Below are 11,965 nucleotides of genomic sequence, written 5' to 3' on the forward strand. Positions count from 1 at the left end.
GCCCCTGCACATTTCTGATATCTCATCTTTGCTGAATTACCTGAATTTTACTGGAATCAAACGTAGATTCCACAAGACAAAAACAGCCAGTGCAAAATGGGTTTCATACAGATTGATTATGTCTAATCTGCATTCTCTCCTCATTTTATCAGTTTCATTGCATTGAAAACGCTTGATTTGGGGTAACAAAGCTGGACAATATGGCAAGAAAGATATCTGAAAAAAACTGTAATGATGTATGTGTCTACTCATTTGAAACCCAGAGGAGGCAAAATGCATAAAATAATCAATAGATGAGTAACTGAGTGATGGTAGCACAATAGCATGGAGATAATTCAATAAAATTCAGGGTTCCACGCTGTCCTTAGCCTGGCTGTGTGAAGGTTAAACACACACAGAGAGCATTTAGACCTGAATAACCTCCCAGAGACCACCGGCAGTGGTGGATATCATTTCCCAGAGAGTCAAATAAAGTCACCCCCGTCCACCCAAACCCTGAAAAGTTCATGCATGAGGTGAATTCTGATATTTAGCTGTAAAGTTTGGAAAAAATGTCACAATTTCTTCCTTTTGCTCAGTCAAATAATGATTAAAACACTGTTCTACCAATGAAAACGTGTTTTTTTCTTGGTTTTATTATAACATTACAAAATTCCATATTCTGTCAGTTCATTTTCTCGGCTTTCACTCTGCTCTCCTTTAATACCTTTATGTGCGGCATTGTAATACAGTGAGAAAATGCCTGCATTGTTATTGTCTACAGCACATTCAATACATATAAAGGTAATATACATACTGAAAAAAAGCAATCCAGTGCAAGCAGTAAATCAAACATCATGGAAACAATGAGAGAGAGAGTAAATTTCACAAAATGCTCATTTCGACATGGAAATAAGATCAATACTGTAAGTCAAATTTTATGTCATAAGTGCTGATTAGAAAATACAGTATTTGGTCTACAGCATTGGCTACATGCAACACTAGCTATGATTTTGGCATATGTTTAATTCTCTTATGTTCTGAAGAAAACTAATGGGAAATATGGCTGATATCACCCTGAAGCAACTCTCAAGTGAGAATTTATTTGTGCTTATAGCTTTTTCTCATACTCCGCTATATCTATGTAACACTATTTTATAAATTCACTGAAGCAGGTGTTTCCAAGTTTAGCTCTAAAACGGTTCAAGATCTCATTTCACAAAGACATAATATTAATATTTAATATATCCAATCATCTGCTTGTATAACTTCATCAGTTTTAAGATTGAGGATGAATAAGCGATAACACAAATAGGCTTTCCAAAACCGTTTCAGCATCTTTGTATTCCCTGTAGTAAAATGTCAATCAATACTGTTTGGCAGTGGAAAATATGCATAAATTAATATGATAATATGCTGCAAGAGACCTTGGAAACCTTCAAATTCAGTTCTTACTTGCCTGAATCAAAGTGCCCTCTTCATCATAACATATGAAGAATATATGTGTAGTGAGGGGTCATAAGAAAATGTGTGTATTCTAAGCAACAATAGCAACAGCATCAACAAGAAATAAAACAACAGCTCAGTTTCAAACCATAAATTCAACAAAACCCACAAAATAAGAAATTTTCCACTATAACTTCTACCAGTACCTTTTACAGCATTTAATAACCAGAAAATAACTTCAGTGCAGGCTCCTCACAAAACGCTCCACTTCACAAAAAGCAAAGACATTGAGAAATGCCTTGGTTGTAGACTGGATGGTCCTTTTCTGGCAGCAGGAGCAATAGACGATTCACAAAGCTTAGTACTCTTCCAGCTTCCAGTTTTCTCCAGTGTCATTCTCAGTGGTTACAGTGTTATATCGATCAGATTAACAGTTTTTCATGATGCTGAGAGGTTACAAAGCCAGCGAGGTGTCCAAATCTGCTCCTTCAGTACAGCAGTGATAGCAGGTCTGGGCTCCAGGATGAGCCTAGGGTGAAAATAGACAGGATATGTGTTCATTCAGCCTTAAAGGAAATGCATACCAACCATTTTTGAACATTTTTATCTGTATTTGAACACTAGTGGCACCAAATATGCACTGAAATAAGCACTGCCTGAAATTGCAAGTTTTTGTTCTCTTCTAAGCTACATGGTCCAAAAGTATATGCACACCAAGGTAAAGCATGTGGACACCCAAATGAGGCTAAAGCAGGCAGCCAGTTAGCTTAGCTTAGTGACTGGAAACAAGAGGATAAAGCTAGCCTGGCTCAGTCTGAAGATAACAAATCCACTTACTCAAACCTGTGTCCTCAAAATGATATTTATATATTACTAAATTGTTTTCCCAGCTCTCCATTGCCAGTCTTTGTGCTAAGCTAAGCTAAGCTAACAAGCTGTTGGCTGTAGCCTTATATTTAGTGGAAAAGAGGGGTATTGTTTGTGTTTATTTTAAGTCTTTTAGTTCGGTTTGTTTGATAGAAGTGGGAACAAATGCCAGTTGACTTCCAAAAGCATCAAAAAATGCATTGAAATGCCTAAAAGTGCATGTTTTTGAAAAGAGTGGAGATCTAGTCATCAGACTCTGTGGAATTACTCCGTTAATTGGGGCCTGGAGTGGCCTGGTGTTTGTTAGGAGAGTAGACATTAAAATAGAAAACAATTAACTTAACTAGACCCCCAACCACTCATCTCGTTGGCCCCAAACTGCGGTCTGGATTGATGTTTATATGCAGCTACTTCTTTGTGAGTCGGTCACCAGAGAAAATAAATTACAGCAAAAAGTGCAAACAAGTTTGTCATGTTTAGCTGAAGGACAATCCCTTTTCTGCTGCCAAACTCTCTAACCTTGCAACGTCGCAAAAATATTGCTTTTCTGTCCTAATTTAGCTCTAACTGGGAAACATGAACTTGATGAACCAAAGACAAGAGGAACAAAGTGACTTTCCTCTATGGTTTTGGATTAAAGAAAACAAACTGTACAGAGCAGATGCGGTGGGACCATCTACGTCAGGGGGAGGAGCGTCAGCAGCGGTAGGAAGAGGGTCAGGAAGAAAAGGAGAAGCCGGTTCGTCTGAGGGCCGGACGTCGCCGCCGAAGGGACGGGGCGCTTCCTCTTGGGCCCATTGCAGAGCGGGGTGTTGCAGCAGGAGATGCAGACCGAGTTCAGCCTCCCTGTGCAGAACTGCTGGTAGCCAGAGGAGGCGATGAGGCAAGCCCCGGAGGACGCGCAAGACTTCCGATAATGTATTCCTGCAAAGAAAAAACAAAGAAAAACATTGTACATTATATTATTATATTAAATCATATGCATCCAGACAGAGAAAGTAAGGTTATTGGTCAGTTATTCAACTTTGACATGTTGCAAAATATAACAACAGACTGAAAGAACTAGTGATTCATTCTCCCTTTGCTGTAATTAGATTGCTTAGATTGAAGATGTAACGTACGGTATAAGAGCCTTGTGTTTTGCAATGCTGCAGCATTTTATTGCACTACAGGGCTACAGAGCTATTGACTTCCTGTCTGGTCTTATTAAGTGATGTTTGTCAGTATGGTATATGTTACTACAATTTGTATGCTTGTATGAAGAACAAAAAACTCATATTCTGTAGTGCTGTAACTTTTTATTGCACTCCAGAGCCACTGACTCCCTTATCAAGTGATGTTTCTCCATCTGGTGTATATATTGGTGTTATTTGTTTCTATGGTATGTTATGGCAGGTATTTTATCATTTATGTGGCATTTGTAGAGTGTTATTTATCTTGTGTTTTTCTGCAAATGGAATTTCCCCTTACAGGACAAGAGAAAGTTTTGATTAAATCAAATTCAGATAAATCAAATCTCTGCCAGCAGGACGTTTCATAATCTGGGAATGCTTTTTATTGATGAAGTAGAGGAAATATGTACAGCTGAGTATTTTTCCCCATCATATTATTTGTGTTTGTGGCACATGTTTCTACAGAAAGCATCAGCACTCTGCTTCTTTTTTTGTCTGTCAATGTAAAACATAAAATAAACACCTGTAATGCTATTGTAGACGCTCTGAATTTAAAAACTTCCAATTTGAAGAGTCTTTCTGACCACCAGGCCACCTACTGTTTGATATCCTTCACAACACAAGTGTACAGGTGTACAAATCACCTTGCAAAACAGCATGCTTGGCCTCAAGCTGTTTTTTTTTTTGCACCAGAATCACATGTAAATGCCTGAATTTCCTGAATACAAATTTATCTTGGCCTTGCTGGAAGTTCTGGACCCTCTGAACAGAGCTCTTTTGGGGCCTTGAAACAATAAATGCTGTTAATCCCTCGCATTTTCAAGGCCCAGCTCTTGATTCCACGAATCAGTCAGACTCCCGCCCAATTGACCGTCTGCTAAGCCCCATCCCCCTTATACTTACTGTTGTACACCTGTAGCTTCCAGCTCTCATGCAGATATGTAGTTTGCAATGATAACGATAATGATTTTCCACTCAAACCGTTAAGTTATTTCAAATGTGATTTTCAAACAACAGCTCCTTGATTTCTCGATTCTACCTGGAAGTAGTCAGCATCCTTCTATGGTGAAGAACTTCAAGAGCTCTGCTGATAACATATTGCTACGATCATGCCAGTTATTATTACTATATATATAGTATTACCAGTTTTAGCTATTAAGTTAATCAAATTATTAGCATTACTTGCATTCTTCCCAAACGATCAGTGAATAAGATAGTTCTATTACTTTGTTGGTCTGTTATCTGACTTATCAACATTTAAATGTAACTATGTAATATAACATATATTTTACTGACAATATAAGTTGGAATAATTAGCTTGTTACACAGTAAAAAGCTTATGCCATGGAAAACTGGCCTGTGACGTGTAATACTGTAACTAATGTTGCACTGAACTTATGATATGATATCATATTGTTATAAACACATATAAACAACAAATACCACATTCTGACCAGTCAGCATGACAGTAGCATGTAGTAAGAGTACTAGTAGTAGTGGAGCAGTAGTAAGACAGTAACTCTAGCAGCTGATCCAAGTGTTGTGCGGGGGATTATCTGATATAAATAGCACTTGATGTTTGTCAAACTGCTGTAAAAAGAAGTTTCATCTCTGTCAATCCTTCACGCTGCATGTTATATTCTAAAACTGCACATAAATTTGCTAAAATGGAGGCACAATGTGATCACAAGCAGCACGTGTCAATATACACATCATGACATATCGGAGTACTTCCTTGCTACTGAAATGCATAATGTCAATTGATTTAATTAGAGCTGCATGTGCACCACTTCAACATGTTGAGAAATCCAAAGCTTGACAGACTTGCCGTGCTGAGTTATGGTTGCTAAGCTGTGACTGGACCATCGCTTTTCAGAGAAAAGACAATTTGGCTCCCTACATGATGATCCATTTTATTTTCTGTAGGGCGGCGCAAACCTAATCTAATGTTGTGTCAGTGGCAGCTGAAGGAAAGTCTCTCCTCTTTGATCCATGAGTCGAATAAAGTGGTTCAGAGATAGTGTTGTCTGGGTTTTTAGAGCGACACAACAACAGCAACACAACACTCAGATGAGACGCCTCATGGAAATGAGCATGAAAATAAAAAGGCCTTACATTTGTTTATGATGCGTAGGTTCTACACTGCAGGGAAAAACTGATGTGTTACAGTCTGATCATCTGACTGCAAGCGTGATTCCAGTAACAGTGGACAATAGTGAGTTCTTTGAAGCCGAGCAAATGGGAGCAAAATAACAGATAACAATGTCTATTACACTGAAATCACAGAAGACTGTTTTGACCAACCCAGCTTCCTCTGCAGGGTCGGTAAGTCAGACATACGAGGATTAAAAAGTATTCTGAAGAAAGAAAAGGAGATAGTTTGGTTTCCTTGGTGAGTTTTCTGTCTTTTTTACTATGAAGAGAGAAACCTCACAACTTACTGATAGGCTGCTCTTGCGAAACTTTGAAATAAATGCCACAATTACAGCAAAATAACTTTTGAAAAAATGATATTTTTTTCAACCTGCTGTTTTTCCAGACAAACTTGCTTATGACATCTATTTAATGCTAATTGTTTGCCCTGTTGTACATCACGAAAATTGTGGATGCTTAGCGACTTAATAATGCTGCCTCCACTCATTCAAATGGCAAAGAAATAAAATGTAATGCTCAGAGGTCAAGTACGTTTCTGATTGCGGCGATGTGTTCAGCTCGTCTCTGGTTTCCAGATGGTCACCTCTCCTCTACAGAAAAATAGCAACTCTAACTTTGCACTTGTATAAATTTGGCTGGCTGAGCCTGTGCTTTTGTGGCCAAATACCACTGCCAAGACTACATAATCCTCCAAATTTCTTCCCAAAATGTCCTGTTCATTGCTTTCTTATCAGGGTTCTTGGTAATCTTTGTTTTTTTTCTGAGATGGCAAGCAGGTCTTTATAGCCATCAACAGGCATCTTTGCAGCCAAGAAATAAACGTTATTTATACGATACTCTTAGATTGGCAAATATCAGGGGGCACGCGCACATTCACGCATTTATGCAGGTGCTATGTGACAAAAAATACACATAAGAACAAAGGACTACCCACACACTACTCAGTTGTTCCTAAATCTTCTTTAATTCCACATGGGTATCACAATGTTTCAACCACTATAGGTCTTCTTCAGCTCCTCTTAGACTGCAAATCATAAGATTCTCCATGCATTTTATCACTTAAATTGCACAACTCAAAAAAATTCAAAGACAGACACAGTTTTTTTGGATGTTTTGGGGCATTTCATCGACTTTTTTGTGGAAACATGGCACCCATTTTGAAATATCTGTACCAGTCTGTTCATCTTTATCATTAATTACTCAGCAACACAGTGTACTTAATTTCCTATCTCAAATTATGACAGCAAACCTTCTGTGCATGTGTTCTTTTTTTCTTATTTTTACTTTATTCCTTATGCTGCATTGACATGGATTCAGGCAGACGGTAGACAGCAGAAGGACAACCCCTTCTGTACAGCATGGAAAAAACAAACAGTCCAATGGAACAGCAGGACCCGGCCAGCGGCTCCCACACAAAAACATCAAAGCAAATATCCAAACAGGCGTTATTTCAATAAACTGACCTCATATTGGGAATTTAAATAGTTAATAAAGTGACATAGTTGCCTGCCATATGTTAGCTTTCCTTGTTTCTATGTAACATCCGATTGTAAATCCCGTTATGAAGGATGGCAAAAGTTAAAACATTTTAACTTCTGATGGCTATGCTGTCTACCATCCTGCTCTCGTCCACTAAAACAATATCTGGTTTGCCATCGAATGTCTGTCTGAATCCATGTCAATGCAGCATTATGTCCTTCCTCTGGATTTGTGGAATGTGAAAACTACAGGAAAGCTTTCTTACCCAGTAAAGAACTTTCATCTATACATTATCAATGAATTGTGGGTTATACAAATAAACCTAAACTTGAACTACAATTTGCACTCATATCTGGATTTGCAAGACTAACTAGCGATTCAGGCTACATTCGTATCATTAAAGCTTTTACATTTGCTAGACATCATCTGGTTGGGAAGACTTTCTACTGAGAACTGCCACCAGAAATGATGTTTTACATTTCCAGCTGCAGCAACACTGCTGTGTAATAAATTGATGGGTGGTTACCATGACAGCTACCATGACTCAACAATTTAAAGAAATGAGAGCCAGTTACAAAATATTGATGGAAACCCCAAGAAAGATCTGAATACTGCAATGAATATCTGGCTTCTGCTGTGTCTAATAATTCACCAACCATGTGTGTATTGATTGATGTGTTTACATGCCAATGGAAAAATCCACATTGCAAGCAAACTTACCATCAGGTTTGACCAGCACCTCCTTCTGGCACATGTCCTGTACGTTGACAGTGCAGTTGACGATGTACTCCGGAGTGGAGCAGTCATTGTGCTTCATCTCCTCGCACTGGTAGCACTGGATCTGAAGGGCATCTCCTGTCCAGTGGAGGAGGAACAAAAAGAATGTTTAACAGATAGATAATCAATCCTTCCATCAAACTGGTCAGGAAAGAAACTAGATGGTCCACTTATTTTTAATTAAAACTTAATTTAATGTCATTTGAGGGTAAATACATCTATCACTAAAGCTTCCATTTCCTTGCTTTCCATTGCACATGTTTCTTGTCTACATACAATAGTTTCTTGTTTCTTTGTCGTCCTTTCATGACAGGATACATCATTCGTCTTTTCTTGACTGCAGAGCACATTATCGACATTTGTTAACAATATCCTCATTCCGCAAGGTTTTGAAAATACAAGCTCAAAGTCAAGCAGCACAGGCTTTATAGATTTTGCTTTTGTGGGAGCGCCTTTGATGGTGCCAAAGCTCCAAACAAGCCTAATGGCGCTTCGTGAGAGTGCGACGTCATCCTCTCTGTCTTCTGCCACAGTGTTGTGACACTACGCCCACTACAGCAGAAGGGCAGTGCTGAGGTTTTGTGACTTTATCTATAAGGTAGTCTAATCTTTTGGTACTTTCAGCCTTGCTTTCATTTGCCTTTTAGTGGCTGTCCCATATGTCAACAGAGAGGTTATAGATTCATACGGTGAGGTGAGAACAAGCCATAAAAGCACACATCAGCAAAGCAAAGTGGTCCCTTTAAATTTCCTTTTAACCCATGGGTTTTATAGGTAATAAAGCTCCATTTACAATGCAAACAGGCAGCAAGGATGACTTGACTGTGCGTATTCTCATCCCCTGAGGTAGTAAAAATGTGAACGTCAGACTGCTACCACGTCGTCTCGTAAAGATAACATACAGCACTTTGCCCAGCTTTTGCAAATTTCATCTGATGCTTTTAAAGCCGCCAGAATGAGGTTTTCTTTTACCCCAAAATCCCGAGTGTCTATACTGAACATACGTCCTGCAGAAAGGAGAAGACATCAAGCTATCAGACTTACAGTAAAATGCAGATAGTCAGGTCTAGAGCTGACATTATGCTACCAATGCTGGTTAAAAGTGACATCTGGGTGCTATTTTTGCAGATAATATACTGTGCAATGCCCATGTGAACTGCACAGTACCATGGGGAACGATGAAGTCTATATTTCACTGAGCCTATTATCACAAAAGTAATTTTTTTTCCATAACTAAGTGTTGATTGACACCCTGGATTGTTTAATCTAATACACCTGCCGGGTTTAATTAACATTTCTAAAAGATATCATCACCATCATCATGACACCATCACATACATGGAGGTCTATAATCACAAACTGTGAGTCCTTCACACAAACACGCCTGCCTTTTCCTTCTTAAATGTCCCACACAGGCCATCCGTTCCCGCTGACAGATATTACTGGTGTAATTATTGAAATGGCACCAATCATTAATCTCAACTCCGACAGCGCCATCAAACGCAGACTCAACTGATAAAGGTCCACATATAAAATCACAACCTCCAGCCTAATTACTTTAAACCAAGCAAATGCCTCAAGCCTCCATCCATCACCTGGAAGGAGATTGTGAAAACAGGGAACTTTCTCTCTCTTGGTTTTTTTTTTTTTTTTGAAGCGTACCTGAAGGCAAAATCCAGCTCCAGAGTTCAGCTTATCAGTTTTAGAAAATTGCTCTGAATTTTATTTGTTTGTTCCACAACAGAAAACAGAAGCGGATAAGAAAAATAAACCTTTACACCTTCTGCATCCAGGTGTGTAAAATGACTGCAAAACCAATATATTCTAATATCAATGCCATTCATTGCAATCACTGTGGGGAATACAAAATAAGGAAATAATATTATATAAATATAAACTCAAAGGGATAACAAATAGCTATAGATACATGAATTAAGTTCCCCCATAATAATACTTCAACAAAATAACCTTCTGTGCGTGACCACCAGCTACTTTGAAAGGAGCAAAATGGCACAATATGGCAACATGTTCACCCTCTTGTTCTGGCAAGAATAAAATCCCCCATTCAAAGAAAATACATGCACTAGAGAAGTGGAAACAACCAGCTCAGAGGCTCAGCTGATAAACATTTTTTAAACACTTTAAGGTTCTTATTGGCTTGATTATGTGCTGCTATCTTTCTCCCTCTGTGCCAAAAATGCGCAGAGGAGTCCAGCACAGCACTGCTCTCTCAGCGCGCAAAAAGCAGCACCAAAAACGCAACATGATTGTCAAATACTGCCAAATACTCTTTCCATGTTCTTTAAGTTTTTCCATAAGTGTATGAGGTTGATCAAGAGCATGTCCCCGTGAGAGGGAAAGATGGGTTGCAGTATAGGATCTGAAAGTCTGAGCTATTTGGCACGGACCTCGCATACGCAGACAGACAATAACAGCTTATCTGATATAACAACGTCAAAATAAGCTTGTAAACATTTTGACACAATATATCCTAAGATTAAATGCTATAAAATGTCTAAATTGGTATAGATGCAAATTAATATTGTTTGTATTGCTGACATTTGCTCTCTGTTGCGCACAAATGTTGTTAGAAAGCACATATAAATACAATAAAAGCGAATTTAGTTTTGTGTTGCATGCACATAGGGACTTGCGCTCCAAACTGTGCCCTCACTCATCACTGACTGAAACGGGGCTGCAGTGTCTCCAAGTTGGACCTACCTGCGTCGAGAAGGACTCCAAATAAAGTCGCAAAAACCAGAAGACGCATTCTCTCCCAAATGACTTTCGGTGGGGAAACATCAGACCAAATGAACTTGTTCAGACGGAGGCATTGAGGACGAATCGCCTCGGAAGAAGCCCAGACACGGATCCGCTCATCCTCTCGGCTGGCTGAGGTGAGAACAGAGCTCCGCAAAGTGAAGAAGGGTCTCCTCTCCAGCGCAACTGGAGACAAATCCGGAGCGCAGAAATCATAAAGCGCACCACGTGACGGGAGCGCACAGTTGGCATTTTCATATCTCAGTCAGTGTGTCTTCATGCCTTCATGAGAGAGAAATGGCAATAATAGCCTCTGTGGGGGATTAAAACTCGCTTTGCTTCACATTTAGTGAGTTTATTTATTATGATATTTCTGTAATGTTACTGTTGCGAGAGGTAAGAAAAGTTAAATGAATTCATATTTACAGGAGACCATTTCTCCTCCTTTTAATATCCTTTTATTTTGTCTTATAAAATTTACATATCAGGACTTCAGGGAGTCCGTGCGCAAAAGGCTTAGTGTTCATTGTTTCATGATACTTTTTGGTACACTTATAAATGATATTGATATAATACTTCAATCAATCATATAGAGGCACCTTTTTATCACCTTTTATTGACAGTTTTCTGGTATATTAGTGTTCTTTAAGAATATTTCGGTGTATTTTTGGGCTTACAGCCTATATAACGACCTTGGCTGTGGTTTAGTTTTTTTTTTTTGTTAAGCTATCTACTACATTTCCCTGCTACTGTAAATTACTTGATTTGAGGATTATACTCCTACTGTATAGTAGCCTATATCAAGGATAATTAGTGGTGAGTTCAGTGACGTTTGTGATATTTTACCAACCTCTTCTCTATCCTGCATGATGAAGTTTGTGATAAATAAATGTGCATGTAAACTGCAGCCAATTATATGATTGATGGTTACTTTTTCAGTTGTGTAGGTAATATTATTTGTCCTTTACGTCATCCTAAAAAGATACCGAAATTAAACCAATTAGCGAAATGTTGCCTTTAAACTTGACTGTTGCAGTTTGAATGTGTTTTGAGATCAATACAACGTATTGAGGCAACATATAGAAACATAGAGAGTGAGAGAGAGAAATCGTCCAAGGGTGGATAAACTAACTGCGTTCATGTATACGCACATAATAACCCATCAAGGGACTAATGGTTATAAATACCTCCGCACCGAGCAGAGCGCAGTCTTGCAGGGAACTGTCGCCGCCTCTGAGCTTCAGCTCCTGCTGACAGATTGTAGGTGGGAAGCGGTGATTACACACGATGCCCTTGAGGTGAAATATTTCGGGTTTTCCCGAAAACCTTTA

At 38.9% G+C, this 11,965-nt stretch overlaps 1 protein-coding gene across 1 annotated transcript; it reads right to left on the reverse strand.

Annotated features, from left to right (window-relative positions):
• Positions 1-617: 617 nt before the first annotated feature.
• On the reverse strand, positions 618-10,809 carry LOC121892221 (ly6/PLAUR domain-containing protein 1-like). The gene is made up of 4 exons (XM_042405122.1): positions 10,596-10,809; positions 7,818-7,952; positions 2,947-3,216; positions 618-1,954 (listed from the first exon to the last, which is right to left on the reverse strand). Exons 1-3 carry the CDS (start codon positions 10,642-10,644, stop codon positions 2,969-2,971), a joined length of 432 nt encoding a protein of 143 aa, XP_042261056.1. The 5' UTR covers positions 10,645-10,809; the 3' UTR covers positions 618-1,954; positions 2,947-2,968.
• Positions 10,810-11,965: the final 1,156 nt, after the last annotated feature.

Source organism: Thunnus maccoyii, chromosome 24 (genome assembly GCF_910596095.1).
Source record: "Thunnus maccoyii chromosome 24, fThuMac1.1, whole genome shotgun sequence".
NCBI lineage: Eukaryota > Metazoa > Chordata > Actinopteri > Scombriformes > Scombridae > Thunnus > Thunnus maccoyii.